Genomic DNA, 16,030 nt, shown 5'->3' on the forward strand with positions numbered 1-16,030 from the left:
TATGCCTGTTCCAACTGGTTGGTTTCTCATGTGTGTGGCCTCCAGGGGCACTCTGAGCGTGGCCAGCGGGGACTTGGTGTCCCCCCCAGTCTGGGTCAGGGGTCCTCAAAACACCAGGTTTGGCGGCTGCCTGCAGTTCCGAGGTCTCCCGGAAGGTGGAGCGCTGCAGTTGGGACCCGAAGCCAGAGGCCCCCGACCAGGCCCCGGGACCCATCCAGCCGTGTAGGGGTCAAGAATGTCCCTGGGGACACGCCCGGGGCTGGGGCCAGTGCGTCTGGAGCCTTTTATGGGCACAAAGGTCGCCCCAGCATCGTACCAATAAAGAATGCAGACCCCCCGTGGGAGGGACTGTGGGGCTGGCCAGACCCATCTGGAGGGGCCAGATACCAGGCCAGAGCCTCCTGGGGCCTGAAGCTTAGGCTAATGTCCTGGCTTAGACACTGGGACAAGGTACTCAACTGTCTGGAATTTCCTCATCTCTCTAATGGGGATTAAGAACCTACCTTGCAAGGTTGATGTAAGGCTGAAAAACATGTGTCCCAGACTTGTGGTGAGGACCAGTGAGGCAAAATGAATTCTTATTTTAGGCTGGGTGTAGAGGCTAACACCTGTATCCTAGCACTGTGGTTTTGTTGTTGTTGCTGTTTTCTGAGTTGCCTTCTTGCTCTGTGGCCCAGGCTGGAGTGCAGTGGCGCGATCTCAACTTACTGCAACCTCCAGCCTCCTGGGTTCAAGTGATTCTCACGCCTCAGACTCCTTGTGCGCCTCCATGCCCAGCTAATTTTCTTTTTTTAAGTAGGGGGGGAGTTTCACCATGTTGGCCAGGCTGGTCTCAAACTCCTGACCTTTAGAGATCTGCCTGCCTCAGCCTCCCAAAGTGCTGGGATTACAGGGGTGAGCCACCATGCCCAGCCTGTATCCCAGCACTTTGGGAGACCAAGGCAGGTTGCTTGAGCCCAGGAGTTTGAGACCAGCCTGAGCAACATGGTGAGAAATCATCTCTAGGAAAAAATTCAAAACATTAGTTTGGTGTGGTGCACAGTAGCCCCAGCTACTGGGGGGACTGAAGCAAGAGGATCACTTGAGCCCAGGAGTTTAAGGCTGCAGTGAGATGTCATTATCTGAGTGCACTCCAGCCTGGGCAACAGAGCAAGATCCTGTCTCAAAAAGAAACCAAAAAAGGGCTGGGTGCGGTGGCTCACGCCTGTCATCCCAATGCTTTGGGAGGCTAAGGTGGGCAGATCACAAGGTCAGGAGTTGAAGACCAGCCTGACCAATATGGTAAAACCCTATCTCTACTAAAGATACAAAAATTAGCCGGGCATGGTGGCACATGCCTACTCGGAAGGCTGAGGCAGGAACATTGCTTGAACCTGGGAGGCGGAGGTTGCAGTGAGCAGAGATCATGCCACTGCACTCCAGCCTGGGCAACAAGTGCAAAACTCCATCTCAAAAAAAAAAAAAGGGGGGGGCCGGGCACGGTGGCTCACGCCTATAATCCCAGCACTTTGGGAGGCTGAGGTGGGTGGATCACGAGGTCAAGAGATGAGACCATCCTGGTCAACAAGGTGAAACCCCGTCTCTACTAAAAATACAAAAATTAGCTGGGCATGGTGGCGCGCTCCTGTAATCGCACCTACTCGGGAGAGTGAGGCAAGAGAATTGCTTGAACCCAGAAGGCGGAGGTTGCAGTGAGCCGAGATCGCGCCATTGCACTCCAGCCTGGGTAACAACAGTGAAACTCCATCTCAAAAAAAAAAAAAAAAAAAGGCTGTGCATGGTAGCTCACACCTGTAATCCCAATCCCAGTACTTTAGGAGGCCAAGGAGGATGGATCATGAGGTCAAGAGTTCAAGACCAGCCTGGCCAAGATGATGAAACCCCATCTCTACTACAATACAAAAATTAGCCGGGCGTGATGGTGAGTGCCTGTAATCCCAGCTAGCTACTCAGGAGGCTCAGGCAGAGAATTGCTTGAACTGGGAAGGCAGAGGTTGCAATGAGCTGAGATCACGCCACTGTACTCTAGCCTGGGTGAAGAAGTGAGACCCTGTCTCAAGGAATAAAAAAGAAACCAAATAACTTCTTATTTTGTTTTCTTGAGACAGGATTTCACTTTGTCACCCAGGCTGGAGTGCAGTTATCCAAAAATAGCTCCTGCAGCCTTGAGCTCTTGGGTTCCAGAAATCCTCCTCCCTCAGCCTCCCCAGTAGCTGTGACTATGGGCATGTGTAACCACAACTACCTACCTAATTTTTTTAAGTTTTTGTAGAAATGAGGTCTCACTATGTTGCTCTGGCTGGTCTCAAACTCTCGGCCTCAAGGGATCCTCCTACTTCAGCCTCCCAAAGTTTTGGGATTACAGGTGTGAGCCACTGTGTCTGGACTAATAGTTATCTTTTTTTTTTTTTTTCTAAGACCCAGTCACACCTGGCTAATTTTTGTATTTTTAGCAGAGATGAGGTTTCACCATGTTGGCCAGGCTGGTCTCAAACTCCTGATCTCAGGTGATCCACCCACCTCGGCCTCCCAAAGTGCTGGGGTTACAGGCGTGAGACACCTCGCCCAGCCTATTATCTTTTTTAAAAAATGAACCAATGTGCTAAAACCCCATCTCTACTAAATTTGAAGAAATTTTGTTGCATTTGAAGAACTTTTATTAGCTGGGCATGGTGGTGCACACCTGTAGTCCCAGCTACTAGGGAGGCTGAGGCAGGAACTCCAGACTTGATGCCAGGAGTCCCAGGCTGCCGTGGGCAATAATTGTGCCATTGCACTCCAGCCTGGGTGACAGAGCACAAGACCTTGACTCAAAAAAAAAGAAAGAAAAGAAAAAGAAAAAAGAAATTTTATTACCAGATGGGATTTGGCTGAGTCTCCCAGAGTCAAATTTGGGGTGTCCCACCTTTGGTATTGTCCTTGACAACTGTATCCCCCTCTTACACTCAATTCCTCAGTAATTCTGTCTGCTGCCTCCAAAATCCATCCGGAATCCTCAGGGTCTGGGTACAACTGGAATCTCCATCATTGTTCCTGTGGCTCAGTGCAGCCTCTCTTCAGCTTCTCTGGCTTCCACCCTCCCATGGATGCCACAAGACACCTTCATCACCTGAATCAGTGCAAGTCCCTCCTCTGCTTAGAACCTTCTACGGCTCCCACTTTATTCAGAGCAAAAAGGAAGTTCTCTATGTCACCCACAAGGCCCTTTGGGAAGTACTCCTTCAGTTCCTTGTCTCCGCCCATTCTCCCTGCCACCCCTGCTCCAGACACACCATCATCCCTGCATTTCTTAGAACACCGGGGGCATTTTAGCCTCAGGGCCTTTGTGAATGCCATTCCCTCTTCCGGAAATGCTTTTTCTTTCTTTCTTTTTTTCTGAGACGGAGTTTCACTGTTGTTACCCAAACTGGACTGCAATGGCATGATCTCTGCTCACCACAACCTCCGCCTTCTGGGTTCAGGCAATTCTCCTGCCTCAGCCTCCCGAGTAGCTGGGACTACAGGCACGCACCGCCATGCCCAGCTAATTTTTGTATTTTTAGTAAGACGGGGTTTCAGCTTGTTGACCAGGATGGTCTCGATCTCTTGACCTAGTGATCCACCCTCCTCGGCCTCCCAAAGTGCTGGGATTATAGGCGTGAGCCACCACGCCCGGCCTCTTTGTTTTTCTTTTAAAGGGAGTTTTTCTCTCGTTGCCCAGGCTGGCATGCAAAGGCGGGATCTCTGCTCACCGCAACCTCCGCCTTCTGGGTTCAAGGGATTCTCCTGCCTCAGCCTCCTGAGTAGCTGGGATTATAGGCATGCGCCACCACGCCTGGCTTATTTTGCTGAGACAGGGTTTCTCCTTGCTGGTCAGGTTGGTCTCTAACTCCCGACCTCAGGTGATCCGCCCGCCTCAGCCTCCCAAAGTGCTGGGATTACAGGGGTGAGCCACCGCGCCCCGCTCAGAAATGCCTTTTCTTTTGGTCTTCCCGGGACAGAGGTCTCAGCTCACATCACAAGTCACCACTGCTACAGAGAGGCTTTCCCTGACCGCCATCGCCATCTCGGTGTGGTCACTGGAATTATCTCCTTTATTTCGTCACCGAGTTCTTTTCTGGGTTCCCAAGCAGAGCGTCAGTTCTGCGAGGGCACAGATTTTTGCCTGGTTTGTTCACTGCTACGGGGTGTCGCTCCACTAACACATTTCCCCTGCGTCTTTTCCAACTGCACCTTCGGCTGCATTCCCTACACATTCCTTTATATAAAAAGAAAAAGTCTGTAAAACTTGGGAGGACAGTCGTGGGATGCGGGTGTCAGTCTGCAGCCGGTTCTGGTACCAGGGTCCGGGCGGCTGTGGGCGCACCGGGGCTGCCTGTGGAGCCGCTGGTGTCCAGCCCGTCGCGCTGAGGCGACGAGCGCTCCGAGCGACTGAAGCTCCCATCCAGGCCCGGGGGCAGGCAGCGGCGCAGGCCCCCGGAAGCCTCAGCCGGGCTCCCGGACTGCGGGGAGCCACCCGGGCCTCGGCCGCAGGGGTGGCGGCCACAGCAGACGAGGCGTAGGAGCGCGTGACGCAGGTCGCGGTTGGTGAGAGTGTAGATGATGGGGTTCAGAAGTGAGTTGGCCATAGCCAATCCCAGGAAGGGATCGGCCTGCAGGAGCACAGGACAGGCGCGCGCGGGACACGCCACGTCGAGCAACAGCAGCAGGAAGAGGGGGCCCCAACACGCCACAAAGGCCAGGAGCACCACGCTGAGCGTGCGGAGTAGGGCCAGCGAGCGCGGCGTGCGACGCGCCCGGGTCAAGGTGGCCCCAGCAGTTCCGGGCCGGGCCTGCAGGCGCCGCGCGTTAGCGCGCACCTGGCAGTAGATCCGCACGTAGAGCGCACAGATCGCGCCCAGTATGCCCACGAAGGCCAGCACGCAGAAGAGCACGTAGGCCTTGGCGTAGAGCGGAAGGACAGTGGAGCAGGCGTCCAGGCGACCCAGGCAGTTCCAGCCCAGCGCCGGCAGGAGCCCGAGGAGCAGCGACATGCCCCAGGCCGTGGCTGCCATAGCCAGCGTTCGTCCCCGACTGGCGGCGGGCGCCGGCCCCCTGCGAGCCATGGTGAGGCTACGCTCCAGCGCGATGGCCAGGAGGCTCAGCACAGACGCCGCGAGTGCCACGAAGACGCCTCCCTCCCGCGCGAACCAGAGCGCGGGCGACAGTCGCAGCGTGAGCGGCCCCGACAGCAGGATGTTGGCGGCGTAGGCGGCGCCAGCCAACAGATCCGACAACGTGAGGCTGCCCAGGAGCAGAAACATGGGCGCGTGGAAGCGTGGGTGGCGTCCGAGCACCAACAGCACAGCCAGATTCTCTAGCACGATGAAGGCGCACACCGCCAGGCACACCACGGCGTCGGCGCGCAGGCCAGCCCCGGGCTGGTAGCGTGCACCGCGGAGCTTGCCAGTGTAGTTGTAATGCAGGACGATGACCTCGCTCACCGGCGCCGGCCGCAGCAGCCAAGACTCCATGGGCCGCGCGCCCCAAGGCTGTGGAGAGGCAGGACACGGTGTCAGCCCACCATCCCCGGCAGCCGGCTAAGCCGTGGGAAAGGGGTCCTACTCCCTGACCATCACCCCCCACACATGGGGCCCAAGGGGAGTTCAGGATGGAGGAATAGAGTCCGTGGAGACAGACGGACACACAAATAATATCACAAGGGGACAAGGTGACATACAGTCTCAAAAAAGGGACATTGTAACACATGCATGGCTGAACGCAGTGGCCCACGCCTGTAATCCCAACACTTTGGGAGGCCGAGGTAGGTGGATTACCTAAAGTCAGATGTTGGAGACCACCCTGGCCAACATGGCAAAACCTCATCTCTATTAAAAACACAAAAATTAGCTGGGCATGGTGGTGCATGCCTGTAATCCCAGCTACTCAGGAGGCTGAGGCAGAAAATCATTGAGAGGAAGGTTGTAGTGAGCTGAGACTGCACCACTGCACTCCAGCCTGGGTGACAGAGCAAGACTCTGTCTCAAAAAACAAACAAATATAACAAAAAATAACAAAACAAAACAAAAAACAAATACAAACACACACACACGCACCCACACGGCTGCGTGTGGTAGCTTACTCCTGTAATCCCAGCACTTCGGGAGGCAGAGGCCGGTGGATTGCTTGAGGCCCAGGAGTTGGAGATTAGCCTGGGCAACATAGGAGGACCCTGTTTCTACAAAAAAATTCAAAAATTGGCCGGGCATGGTGTGCACCTGTAGTCCCAGCTACTCAGGAGGCTGAGGTGGGAGGACCACTTGAGCCCCAGAGGTCAAGGCTGCAGTGAGCCTTGATTGTGCAACTGTACTCCAGCCAGGGCAACAGAGCAAGACCCTGTCTTTAAAAAATAAAAAATAGAATTATAGGGCGTGGAGCCTATAATAGGCCGAGGCGGGTGGATCACCTGAGGTCGGGAGTTCGAGACTAGCCTTACCAACATGAGAAACCCCGTCTCTACTAAAAATACAAAATTAGCCAGGTGTGGTGGTGAATGCCTGTAATCCCAGTTACTCGGGAGGCTGAAGCAGGAGAATCCCTTGAACCCAGGAGGCAGAGATTTCAGTGAGCCAAGATTGCGCCACTGCACTCCAGCCCGAGCAACAGAATAAGACTCTGTCTCAAAAAACAAACAACAAAAAAAATTCAGTCACATGAATAAGGGGTCTCCCACCCAGTGGCACAGGCCACAATTTCACAACTCCACTCACACTAGCCTGGGGCCCATGACACCAAACTCCACACTTTTGTCTCACTGCACACAAAGCTTTTTCCTGCCAAAACCCCCTCATCCACCCAAAAACCCCATGAGAAAGTTGCTCCTTGGCCAGGCATAGTGGCTTTCTCCTGTAATCCCAGCGCTTTGGGAGGCTGAGCTGGGATGATCACTTGGGCCCAGGAGTTTGACACCAGCCTGAGCAACATAGTAAGACTCCATCTCTACAAAAAATTTAAAAATTAGCCAGGTGTGGTGACATGTGCCTATATCCCAGCTACTCAAGAGGCTGAGGTGGAAGGATCACTTGAGCCTGAGAGGTAGACGCTGCAGTGAGCCATGATCGCACCCCTGCACTCCAGCCCGGGAGACAAGAATGAAACTCTGTCTCAAAATAAGGAAAATTGATCCTATTAATTTATTTTACTAAGGCAGAGCCTGAGGACAGGAGAGAGAATCCACAAGGGGCTGACAGGCTCTTGCAGAGGGGCACACGTGTCATTAAAGTATAATAACATTCCTCACCTGCCTCTGTGTCCTTATTTTTTATTTTTATTTATTTATTTTTTGAGACGAAGACTTGCTCAGTCACCAGGCTGGAGTGCCACTGTTGTGATCTCAGCTCACTGCAACGCTGGCCTCCCAGGTTCAAGCGATTCTCCTGCCTCAGCCTTCCAAGTAGCTGGGACTACAGGCATGCTCCACCATGCCCAGCTAATTTTTGTATTTTTAGTAGAGACAGGGGTTTCACCATGTTGGCCAGGATGGTCTCCATCTCTTGATCCCTTGATGAGCCTGCCTCAGCCTCCCAAAATGCTGGGATTACAGGCTTTAGGGACTGCACCCTGCCCTCTGTGCCCACATCAATCCCTGCTTCCTTTAGTCCCAATGTACAGGTGAGAAAACTGAGGCTCAAAAGAAATGCTTCGTATCAAAGCAGGTACAAAGGTTTCCACGCTCCCACACAAACATCCATGCAGAAACGGCCCTCATGCAAGTTCAGATGAGAAAAGCAAGGCCTAGGGAGGGGAATGGACTTCTTTTGCACAAGGCAGAGATGCGTTCACCCCCAGAGAGCTTCGGTCACACACAGAGAACCAAGGCAGGCAAATATAGACAGACAGGAAGTCTCTGGCTCTCCCAAGCTGGAGATGGGGAGCCCAAATTGAGGAAGACAAGGTTTACACAAGCTCTGATGGGAGGCCACCCCCATTGGCCCAGCCTGCCCGGCAACAGGACTGAAGTGTGGGAACTTGCAGTGGCCCGGCCAGGAGGGGGTGAGGCCAGGGTGATTCCAGCCACCTTCTCCCCTTATCCCAGGCCCCGCACCCAGCTGGTGAGTCCCCAGCTTCCCCCTCCCCAGAGGCCTCCAGGAAAAGATCGGGGAACTCCCTGCAACGGGCGGTGCGGTGCACCTTTTTAGACAGGGAAGGTGGCAGCCAGGGCGACTGCCCTCCGGATCAGGCCCAGCCCTGCGCCCACATGGGTCCAGTGCGCTCCACTCACCCTGCGCCCTGATCGTGCGCCCCCCGCAGTCGCGCTGCCTTGAGCTGAGTGAGCAGAAGCCGCTCCGGGGGGCGGGGCTGGAGCCTCGCCGGAGCCGGCGAGGGGCTGGCCAGCGACGCAAAGGGCCGGCGGTCGCCAGCAGTTGCCCCTCCCCTCGGGTCCCGGGCACTCAGCCCGTGGCTGCCAGCCTGTGCCACCCGCCGCGGCACCGGAACGCGCCCCGGCGGCGACTGGCACAGGCGAGCCCTCAGCTCCCCGCTCCGGGCCTGGGCTGCCCCCTCCCAGGGACGCTCCGTTGCGAAGGGAGGACTCCGAGAGGAGGCGGGAAAGGGAGGGTTCTGCGGCAGGACGGTCGCAGCTCGAGCCTCTTCTCCCCAGCGGTGGGGTCTCCTCTGTCCTGGGTGTCCAGGCACTACGCCCTCCCCATTGCCCACGCACCTGTGAACTGAGCTTCCTGGGCTGCACCCCAAGGACGCCCCGTCGATGGTTCGGAGGGGTCTTTAGTGCTTGCTTAGCAGGAGTCTTCAGCAGGGGCCACCTTAGCCTGAGTCCGATCCCACCGGCAGATAAGTCCCTGCTGCTCCCGGGCACAGGCCCCTCCCAATTTCCCGCTCCCGCCCCCGGCTCAGGGCGAGTAGGGGTGAGACGGGCGGGCAGGATTGTTCTGGGAAGTTGATGCTCCTTAGATAAGGAGGGTCTGTCCAGTCCCACCCCCTGGATTCCGCGTTCCCCCGACTGGTTCTCTCCCACCCTTATTGCTGAGGACGAAGTGATTTACTCATTAATGGTGTTTCTGGACTGTGTCAGTAACAGTAAACCCCACCGATGTAAGGATTTTTTTTTTTTTTTTTGTCCCAGACAGGATCCCGCTCAGTCGCCCAGAGTGGAGAGCAGTGGCACCATCATAACTCACTGCGGCTGCGACCAGCTGGGCTCAAGCCATCCTCCCATCTCAGCCCCCTGAACATAGCTGCCGGGACTCCAGTCGCTTGCCACCATGCCCAGGTACTTTTTTTTTAAATAGAGACAGGATCTTGCTATGTTGCCCAGGCTGGTCTTGAACTCCTGAACTCAAGCGATCTTCCCACTTGGACCTCCTAAAGTGCTGGGATTACAGGTGTGAGCCACCGCAGCCTGTCCATTGGGGTAGGGATTTGAGTCTATCGTGGGCACTGCCAGGACACAGCCAGTGCCCATTGTCTGCTGCATGAATGAATGAAGGAAAGAATGTCTCCCTCACGTCCTCTGTGTCTCTCTCAGGAGGATCTTAGCATCTCTTGCCTGCGTGTCTCTCTGTCTCTGCGTGTCTCTTTGTTGCTGTCTGTGTCACTCTCCCACGCCTCTCCCAGGCCACTGCTCCTCCAACCAACCCTTCCCACTGGCCCCGAAATGCCTCCACCCCCACTTCCCAGGAGCTTCCAGATGGTCTCAGCTCTTCCACCCTCAGACTCAGGAAGGGGGGTCTGGGTCCCGCTGCTTCTCCAGGACCTTGCCCTTTGCCCCTGATGCTTCAGGCCCTGATGGCCGCGGGTGGAGTGAGAGCGTCCCAGGAGAGATGAGCCAGAGGCTGAGAATAAGCGTGGATCGGAGGTGCCCTCGTGGGAGGAAACTCCGGGACGCTCAGGCTGGGTCACGCCCCCATGCAGCCCCTTGGGGATCCCAGCCCTCCTGCCCCCACTGTTCCCTGGGTGGGCAGAACCTTTCCTTCCTACCCTGCTCAAAGACACAGCCAACGGACCGCAGGGTGGGATGGTGTTAACCCTTCAGTGCCAGGTCTGCCACAGTACTGGGGATTAAGTCCACTCCAATGGTGCCCACTGGTATGAGCCCTGAAGATCTCCCAACATGGCTGCACTTGGCACCCACTAGGCGCTCAATAAATGACCTCCTTCTGTAAAGGGGAAGCCACACCCCAGGGTGGGAAGGTGGCCCCTTCACACCTCCCAGGCACCAATCTCACCTCTCATGAAATGGAGCTCTTCCGGCTTCGGTTCCCGGCCCAGCAACCCGCCGCTCCTTCTGCCTCCCTGCACTTCTTTCCCACGAATTGGGACCCTGGGGACTCAGGCTCCAGGATCTGGACAGATGTCGGGAGTCCCATCCCTAACTGCCACTCCGCACTCCCAACCATGGTTCTTTTGTTGTTTTTTTGTTTGTTTGTTTTGTTTTTGAGATGGAGTCTCACTTTGTGGCCCAGGCTGGAGTGCAGTGGCGCGATCTCAGCTCACTGCAACCTCTGCCTCCTGGGTTCAAGTGATTCTCCTGCCTCAGCCTCATGAGTAGCTGGGACTACCTGCGCCCACTATCACAGCTGGCTGATTGTTTGTATTTTTAGTAGAGACGGGGTTTCACCTTGTTAAGCGTGATGGTCTCCATCTCCTCACTTCGTAATCCGCCTGCCTCGGCCTCCCAAAGCGCTGGGATTACAGGCATGAGCCACCGCAGCCGGCTGGCTACCATTCTTAAAACTCAGATCGGCCGGGCGCGGTGGCCTCTACTAAAAATACAAAAAATTAGCTGGCCATGGTGGCGCGTGCCTGTAATCCCAGCTACTCAGGAGGCTGAGGCAGGAGAATTGCCTGAACCCAGGAGGCGGAGGTTGCGGTGAGCCGAGATCACGCCATTGCACTCCGGCCTGGGTAACAAGAGCGAAACTCTGTCTAAAAAAAAAAAAAAAAAAAAAACCTCAGATCACGTTTTCTCTCCTGCTCCAACCCTCCCAAGGTTCCCTGTGTCTCTCAGAGTAAGTGACCAAGTCCTCAGCAAGGACCTCCCCACCCCAAGGATAAGGCCATATGCAGTCCCGATCTGTCTGTTGCTGTTACTTCTGTGTCTCTCTCTGCCCACGCTGCGTCTGGCTGCCGGGCTCCTCCGAGTTGCACGTACACTTCAAGACCTTTGAGCTGGGCATGGAGGCGCGTGCCTGTAGTTCAGCTACTCGGGAGGCTGAGGCTGGAGGATCCCATGAGCCCAGGAGTTCTGGGCTGTAGTGCGCTATGCCAATCGGGTGTCCACACTAAGTTCGGCATCAATATGGTGACCTCCCAGGAGCGGGAGACCACCAGGTTGCCTAAGGAGGGATGAACCGGCCCAGGTCGGAAACGAAGTGGTCAAAACTCCCGTGCTGATCAGTACTGGGATCAAGCCTGTGAATAGCCACTGCACTCCAGCCTGGGCAACATAGTGAGATCCCGTCTCAAAAAAAATTTTTTTTAATGTAAAATAAAAAAATAAAGAAAAAAAAGACCTTTGAACTTGGGGACCAGGTGGCCTGGGCGCCCTTTTCCCCACCCCTTCCCAGCTGGTCAGCTGGTCACTTGGTCACCTCCTCAGAGGCCTTCAGTGATCTGTCCCTCATCTCAAACGGCAGTTGGCATTATCTGAAATCATCTTGTTCTTTTTGTTTTTTTGAGACGGAGTTTCACTCTTGTCGCCCAGGCTGGAGTGAATGGCACGATCTCGGCTCACTGCAACCTCCACATCCCAGATTCAAATGATTCTCCTGCCTCAGCCTCCCGAGTAGCTGGTACCACAAGGCACGTGCCACCATGCCTGGCTATTTTTTTTTTTTTTTTTTTAGTAGAGGGGGGTTCCACGGTGTTATCCAGGATGGCCTCCATTTTCTGACCTCATGATCCTCCTGCCTTGGCCTCCCAAAGTGCTGGGATTACTGGCATGACCCACTGCACCTGGCCTTTTTTTTGAGACAAGAGTCTTGCTCTATTGCCCAGGCTGGAGTGCAGTGGCATTATTTGGTCTCACTGCAAACTCCTCCGCCCCTGAAACCTCCCTGCCTCCCAGGTTCAAGCGATTCTCCTGTCTCAGCCTCCTGAGTAGCTGAGATTACAGGCATGCGCCACCATGCTCCGCTAATTTTTTATATTTTTAGTAGAGACCGGGTTTCACCATATTAGCCAGGCGGGTCTACAACTCCTGACCTCAGGTAAACCGCGCCCACCTCCACCTCCCAAAGTGCTGGGATTATAGGACGAGCCACCACACCCAGCCACTTTGTTCATTTAGTTATTCATCTGCCCTAATGTGTATCTCTGACTAGAGCCTCCGCTCCAGGAAAGCAGGGCCCCTGTCTGTCCCTCTGCCCAGATTCCTAAAGGTTAAGGGCTCACACTCTTTTTTCTTTTTATTCTGAGACAGTGCCTCACTCTGTCACCCAGACTGGAGTGCAGTGCTGTGATCACAGCTCCCTGCAGCCTCAACTTTCCAAGCTCAAGCAATCCTCCTGCCCCAGCCTCCTGAGTAGCTGGTGCCGCCACTGCACCTGGCTACTTTTTAAAATTCTTTGTAGAGACAAGGTCTCACCATGTTACCCAGGCTGACCTTGAACTCCTGGGCTCAAGCAATCCTCCCGCCTCGGCCTCCCAAAGTGCTGGCATTACAGGAACGAGACAGGACTCAAGGTCTGGAGGCAGGCAAGTGATGCCCATTCTGAGCCTCAGTGGACTTACCTGTAAAATTGAGATAATAGGTCAGGTGCAGCAGCTCATGCCTGTAATTCGAGGACTTTGGAAGACCGAGGTGGGCAGATCACCTGAGGTCGGGAGTTCAAGACCAACCTGCCCAACATGGTGAAACCCTGTCTCTACTAAAAATACAGAAATTAGCTGGGAGTGGTGGCTCATGGCTGTAATCTCAGCTACTCCGGTGGCTGAGGCAGGAGAATCACTTGAACGTGGTAGGCGGAAGTTGTAGTGAGCCAAGATCGTGCCACTGCACTCCAACCTGGGTGACAAAGTGGGACTCCGTATAAAATAAATAATAAATAAATAAATAAATAAATAAATAAATGTGAGATAAACTCACCCACTCCAAGGCTGTTGTTGAAGATGAAGTGAACAGCTGGAACAGAGCCAGGGCATACAGTGAGAGCTCCACCATTACTGCAGGTATTACTGGTCACCACTGTGTCCCCAAAGAAGAATTAGGGCAATGGGCTCACAAGGAATCAGCCCCAGGCATTGCCACCACCTGCCCCCACCCTATCCCTCCTCCCACATCCTGCAGGCCAAACTGTCTCTTCCTGGGCGCAGGGCATCCCTGGCCACTGTGTTCCCACTGTACCTTGCAGCAGCCCTCCTGCCTGAAGCATGTCTAGACCAGCACACCTGCCTGGCCGGTTCTGCTGCCAGCACCGTCGCCCACAGGGACAGCTCCACCCAGCGCCCACTCTTGCAGCGCTGGGTCTGCACCTTCAAGAGGGCAAACTGCCTCCTATGATCTCCATTTCCCATTCCCACCTTCCCCACTCTCCCCACTTATTTTTTTTGAGACAGAGTTTCACTCTGTATTTTCTGTGGAGTGCAGTGGCACGATCTCAGCTCACTATAACCTCTGCCTCCTGGGTTCAAGGGATTCTCCTGCCTCAGCCTCCTGAGTAGCTGGGATTACAGGCGCTCACCACCATGCCCAGCTAATTTTTGTATTTTTAGTAGAGACAGGGTTTCATCAGATTGGTCAGACTGGTATCAAACTCCTGACCTTGTGATCCACCCACCTCGGCCTCCCAAAGTGCCGGCATTACAGGCAAGAGTCACTGTGCCTGGCCTTTTTTTTTTTTTCTTTTTTTTTTTTTTTTTGAGGCAGGTCTGGCTCTGCCACCCAGGCTGGAGTGCAGTGGTGTGATCTTGGCTCAGTGCAGCCTCTACCCCTGAGTTCAAGGGATTCTTCCACCACAGCCTCTCAAGTAGCATACCCCACTATGCCCAGCTACTTTTTTTTCTTTTTGAGACGAGTTTCGCTGTTGTTACCCAGACTGGAGTGCAATGGCACGATATCGGCTCACCGCAACCTCCGCCTCCTGGGTTCAAGCAATTCTCCTGCCTCAGCCTCCCGAGTAGCTGGGACTACAGGCACGCGCCACCATGTCCAACTAATTTTTGTATTTTTAATAGAGACGAGGTTTCAGCTTGTTGACCAGGATGGTCTCGATCTCTTGACCTCGTGATCCACCCGCCTCAGCCTCCCAAAGTGCTGGGATTATAGGCGTGACAGAGCAAGACTTGGTTAAACAAAACAAAAAAAAAAAGACCAGCCTGACCAACATAGCAAAAGTCCATCTCTTTTTTTTTTTTTTTTTTGAGACGGAGTTTCACTCTTGTTACCCAGGCTGGAGTGCAATGGTGCAATCTCAGCTCACCGCAACCTCCACCTCCTGGGTTCAGGCAATTCTCCTGCCTCAGCCTCCTGAGTGGCTGGGATTACAGGCACGCGCCACCGTGCCCAGCTAATTTTTTTCATTTTTAGTAGAGACGGGGTTTCACCATGTTGACCAGGATGGTCTCGATCTCTTGACCTCGTAATCCACCCGCCTCGGCCTCTCAAAGTGCTGGGATTACAGGCTTGAGCCACCGCGCCCGGCCAAGTCCATCTCTATAATGGCTGGAGTGCAGTGGTGTGGTCTCAGTTCACTGCAACCTCCACCTCCTGGGTTGAAATGATTCTCCTGCCTCAGCCTCCCAGCTAGCTAGGATTACAGGTGTGCACTACCATGCTCAGCTAATTTTTGTATTTTTAGTAGAGACAGGGTTTCACCATGTTGGTCAGGATGATCTTGATCTCTTGACCTTGTGATCCGCCTGCCTCGGCCTCCCAAAGTGCTGGGATTACAGGCATGAGCCACCGCCCTGCCTCTCTGGTCTCTGGTGGTGGGAAAGTTGCCACATTTAAGTCTCAGGCTTGTAAAAAAGGGAGCATGGGCCGGGTGCGGTGGCTCATGTCTGTAATCCCAGCACTTTGGGAGGCCGAGACAGCAGAATCATTTGAGCCCAGTAGTTTGTGACCATTCTGGGCAACATGGCTAAATCCCATCTCTACAAAAAATCGAAAAAAAATTAGCTGGGCAGGCGCAGTGGCTCATGCCTGTAATCCCAGCTACTCCGGAGGCTGAGGCAGGAAAATCGTTTGAACCAGGGAGTCGGAGGTTGCAGTGAACCAAGATGGTGCCACTGCATTCAAGCCCGGCTACAGAGTGAGACTCCATCTCAAAAAAAAAAAAAACAAAAAAAAAAGAATTTAAAATTAGAATGTGGTAATGGTTGCACCACTCTGCAAAATACACTAAAAACCAGAGTTGTATACTTTGAATGTGTGAACTTGATGGTATCTGAATTACACCTCAATAAAGCTGTTGAAAAATATTTGACATTTATCAAGTGGTTGTTTCAAGGCTGGGCAATGTGCTGAACTTTCTACACCGTGTGTTACATTCTCACCCACAAAATCAAGTGAGAAGGAAAGGGCCTTTTTTTTTTCTTTTCTTTTCTTTTTTTTTTTGAGACAGACTCTTGCTCTGTAGCCAGATTGGAGTGCAGTAGCTTGATCTCGGCTCACTGCAAACTCCACATCGCCGGTTCAAGCGATTCTCCTGCCTCAACCTCCAGAGTAGCTGGGATTACAGGCATGCGCACCACACCCAACTAATTTTTGTATTTTTAGTAGAGACAGGGTTTCGCTATCTTGACCAGGCTGGTCTTGAACTCCTGACCTTGTGATCCACCCGCCTTGGCCTCCCAAAGGGCTAGGATTACAGGTGTGAGCCACCATGCCCAGCTCTTTTTTTTTTTTTTTTTTGAGACAGGGTCTCGTTCTGTTGTACAGATTGGAGTGCAGTGGTGGTATCATCATGGCTCACTGTAGCCCCAAACTTCTGGGTTCAAGTGATCCTCCCTCCTCAGCCTCCCAATTAGCTGGAACTATAGGCATGTGCCACCACACTTGGCAAATTTTTTTCTATTTTTTGTAGAGACAGGGTTTCACCATGTTGGCTAGGCTGGT

General features: G+C 53.9%; 2 protein-coding genes and 1 long non-coding RNA gene across 4 annotated transcripts in view; 1 reads left to right on the forward strand and 2 right to left on the reverse strand.

Annotated features, from left to right (window-relative positions):
- Positions 1-8,289, reverse strand: part of KEAP1 (kelch like ECH associated protein 1) — a 26,435-nt gene extending 18,146 nt beyond the window's left edge. The window contains exon 1 of the mRNA XM_078360561.1: positions 8,240-8,289. The gene's annotated coding sequence lies outside the window, so the exon portion shown is untranslated. The remainder of the gene's footprint in view (positions 1-8,239) is intronic.
- Positions 2,831-8,815, reverse strand: S1PR5 (sphingosine-1-phosphate receptor 5). 2 transcript variants are annotated; one of them, XM_017968199.4, is made up of 2 exons: positions 8,678-8,815; positions 2,831-5,510 (listed from the first exon to the last, which is right to left on the reverse strand). In XM_017968199.4, the coding sequence occupies exon 2, from the start codon at positions 5,490-5,492 to the stop codon at positions 4,296-4,298; it is 1,197 nt and encodes a 398-aa protein (XP_017823688.1). In that variant the 5' UTR covers positions 5,493-5,510; positions 8,678-8,815; the 3' UTR covers positions 2,831-4,295. The 2 variants fall into 2 exon arrangements, with proteins under 2 accessions (XP_017823688.1, XP_035142489.1); XM_035286598.3 differs by lacking the exon at positions 8,678-8,815 and adding an exon at positions 8,240-8,289.
- Positions 8,563-15,393, forward strand: LOC144580844 (uncharacterized). The gene is made up of 2 exons (XR_013531049.1): positions 8,563-8,725; positions 9,102-15,393. It is a non-coding gene; the product is annotated as an uncharacterized LOC144580844 (long non-coding RNA).
- Positions 15,394-16,030: the final 637 nt, after the last annotated feature.

This window comes from Callithrix jacchus, chromosome 22 (genome assembly GCF_049354715.1).
Source record: "Callithrix jacchus isolate 240 chromosome 22, calJac240_pri, whole genome shotgun sequence".
In the NCBI taxonomy this organism is placed as follows: domain Eukaryota; kingdom Metazoa; phylum Chordata; class Mammalia; order Primates; family Cebidae; genus Callithrix; species Callithrix jacchus.